Here is a 3,161-nt window from a genome sequence, read left to right as displayed (position 1 = left end):
TGTGGATGAGTCACGGCCATTGCTTGGCCAATGTGCTCTCTGTGAAAGCCTGAGAGAATATCTTCTCCCCATGTGACTCTCCTTAGGCCCACTACAGATGTATTTCTAATATCATCTAATATGTATCTTACTCTCTATCAGGTTGCCATGCCTAACCATCCCATTATTTCCTAAATTGTCCAAATATTCTTTTACTTTTTAATTTTATTTCCTGTATTTAGGATAGGGTCTACAGGATCTACAGGATCTCATTATGTTGATCAAACATACAGTGATTCGCCTGCCCAAATGCTGGGATTACAGTCACATGCCACCATACCCAGTCTCGATCGACCTCTCAGAGCGCTCTGTGGGTGGGGCTAGCACAGCATGCCAAGGATCAAACCCCAGATGCTGCACTCTGCCTAAGCAGGCGCTTTAGTCCACTGACCTATTAGGCTGACCCTCTTTTACTTTTTTATCTTTACATTTTCTTCCTGTTTCTGAAATGCTCTTATTTCCCTTGTCTGCTCGATGAATTCTAGTATAACCTCATTTCTGAAGCTGTTTCTATTGTTCTTAGGTTGAGTTTTTTGTTTGGTGTTTCCACAGTACTTTGTAGATGCTTCTGCATAGTCCTAGTGACTGTGTTTTAATTTCATTGACTTGTGTCGATGAAGTAGATTGGGATAGCTGTAGAGCAGGTAGATGTGTAGTATATCCAGCACAGCAGGTGTTAGTTAGGTAGATAGGAAATATATCCTGGAGAGGGTCAGTAGTGAATGTTCTCACTGCTTGTTGCCTTGTTTTTTGCAGCTCTGTATGCCCAAAGGGCTGGCATTCAAGACCCAGGCTGATCCTAGGGAGCCCCAGTTCCATGCCTTTATTATCACAAGGGAGGATGGCTCTCGGACATTTGGGTTTGCCCTCACATTTTATGAAGAGGTGGCAAGCAAGCAAATCTGCAGTGCCATGCAGACCCTCTACCACATGCACAATGCTGAATATGATGTCTTTCATACCCCCCTTACTGATGGCCGGGACCAGAGTAGCATGGAAGATGGTGAAGGAACTCCTGGGACCAAGCTGCAGCGCTTCAATTCATACGACATCAGCCGGGACACTCTCTACGTCTCTAAGTGCATCTGCCTCATCACACCCATGTCCTTCATGAAGGCTTGTCGGAGTGTGTTGGAGCAGCTCCACCAGGCTGTCACTTCACCTCAGCCCCCACCTCTACCCCTTGAGAGCTACATATACAATGTGCTTTACGAGGTGCCACTTCCACCACCTGGTCGGTCCTTGAAGTTTTCCGGGGTCTATGGGCCAATAATCTGCCAGAGACCAAGTACCAATGAGCTTCCACTATTTGACTTTCCTGTCAGAGAGGTCTTTGAACTGCTTGGTGTGGAGAATGTGTTTCAGCTTTTCACTTGTGCCCTTCTGGAGTTTCAAATCTTGCTCTACTCGCAGCGTAAGTCAGTGCTTGCTAGAGCTGTCTGCCTGATAAGACTTCCCCTCTTTTCGTATTCACATACAGTGGGGCTGACTGTGAAAGGCAAAGGCTTTTATAATTTGAGCAAAATCCAGAACTTCTGCAGGTAGGTGGGGCTTGGCAAGTTGATGGAATGTGAGAGGCCTAATATTTCTGACTGGTTTTATCGTGGCCTTCTCCAGTTTGGGAGGGGAACCCTGCCTCCTCACATCCATTCTGATTAAAGCTGTAAGGAAGACAAAGGTGATGGTCCCCAGAAGTGATGTTCCATCTGATCACTTCTGTTTTTCTTCACAGTTACTTCTAGTTCAGTCTGACAATAAAATCAAAGATTCATAAAGGTTTATCTTCTTACATAGGAAACTATGAGAAAATATGTTCGAGAGTTACTTTTTTCAAAATGTCATTCAATTGAATAAATGAGAAGTTGAATGTGAGCAGGAGTTTTGGACAAAATAGTAGATAAGAAGGAAACAATGCTTAATACATGAGCCACACAAATAATATAAAATTCATTACTGCATATTGAGAGGGTGCCACAAGCCGAGCATTGTTTTGAGGGTGGGAAATACAGTGGTGAACAGAGCATAAATTCTCTTTCTCTCTCTCTCTCTCTCCCCCTCCCTCCCTCCCTCCCTCTCTTTTTGATACAGGGCCTCACTATGCAATTCAGGCTGGCCTTGAGCTCACTTTGTCACCTAGGCTGGTTTCAAACTTGCAGTGATAGCCTGCTTCAGCCTCCTGAGTGCTAGGATTACAAGTGTGCAGTACCATGTCTGGCTGAGAAATTGAATTTATATGCTACTGGGAAAAGAGGAATGATTAAATGAATAATTAAAATATACAGTTTAGAAGCAGGGTAATTAGGTTAGGTCTCTCTGAGTGACTTATTCTGTAGGAAAGGTATTCATAGGGCACAGGAAATAAAAGGGGTCCAAGACAAGAGTGTTTCCTGTGTTCAAAGACAATGAGAATCCAGGTGTGGTGGTGTATGCCTGGAATGACAGCATTCGGTAGACTGAGAGAAGAGAATTGCTTTCAGTTCGAGGCCAGCTGAGCCTAAGTTTTTTGTTTTTGAGATGGGGTCTCATGCAGTTCAGGCTAGCCTTGTGTTCACTTTTGGTAGCCCCCAGACTGATCTTGAACTCCCAGCAATCCTCCTGTCTCAGCCTCCTGAGTACATGGTATGTGGGGCTGGGCATTGAACTCGGGACCTTCCACTTGCCATGTAGGGTCTTATGCCCCTGAAATATGTCCCCAGGCCCAAAATTAATTTTTTGATCTTTAAAATTTTTTTAAAAAAAATTGGTACAGAGTCTTGCTACACAGCTCAGACTTGTGATCTTTCTTTACATCTGAATGTTTACAGGACTCTTGTATATTTTTTCTCAAATTCATAAATGTTAACATCTTGCTACATGTGTGAACATAATTGAATTGTTGAGGGGCTGTAGAGAAGGCTCAGCAGTCTAAGCACTTGCTTGGCAAGCACGAGAACCTCGGTTGAATCCCCAGAACCTGGCGCACAGTGCTGGTCACCAAAACTGAACATGGTGACGCATGCCTGTAATCCCAGACCTGGGGCGGCTGAGACAGGAGGATCCCTATAGAGTCTGAGCTGCATAGCAAGATCCTGTACCAAATAACTAAATAATATATATATTTTTTAAATTATTTATTTATTTTT

The 3,161-nt window shown here is 43.8% G+C and overlaps 1 protein-coding gene across 1 annotated transcript in view; it reads left to right on the top strand.

Annotated features, from left to right (window-relative positions):
* Dennd5a (DENN domain containing 5A) overlaps window positions 1-3,161 on the top strand; it is a 120,416-nt gene that overhangs the window by 57,625 nt on the left and 59,630 nt on the right. The window contains exon 4 of the mRNA XM_023719267.1: window positions 796-1,453. Coding sequence (XP_023575035.1) covers window positions 796-1,453 — 658 coding nt within the window. The remainder of the gene's footprint in view (window positions 1-795; window positions 1,454-3,161) is intronic.

The sequence above is a fragment of the Octodon degus genome, unplaced genomic scaffold (assembly GCF_000260255.1).
Source record: "Octodon degus isolate 3935 unplaced genomic scaffold, OctDeg1.0 scaffold00067, whole genome shotgun sequence".
Lineage (NCBI taxonomy): Eukaryota > Metazoa > Chordata > Mammalia > Rodentia > Octodontidae > Octodon > Octodon degus.
Note: the sequence above shows the minus strand (reverse complement) of the source record. Positions and strands in the feature narration are given on the sequence as shown.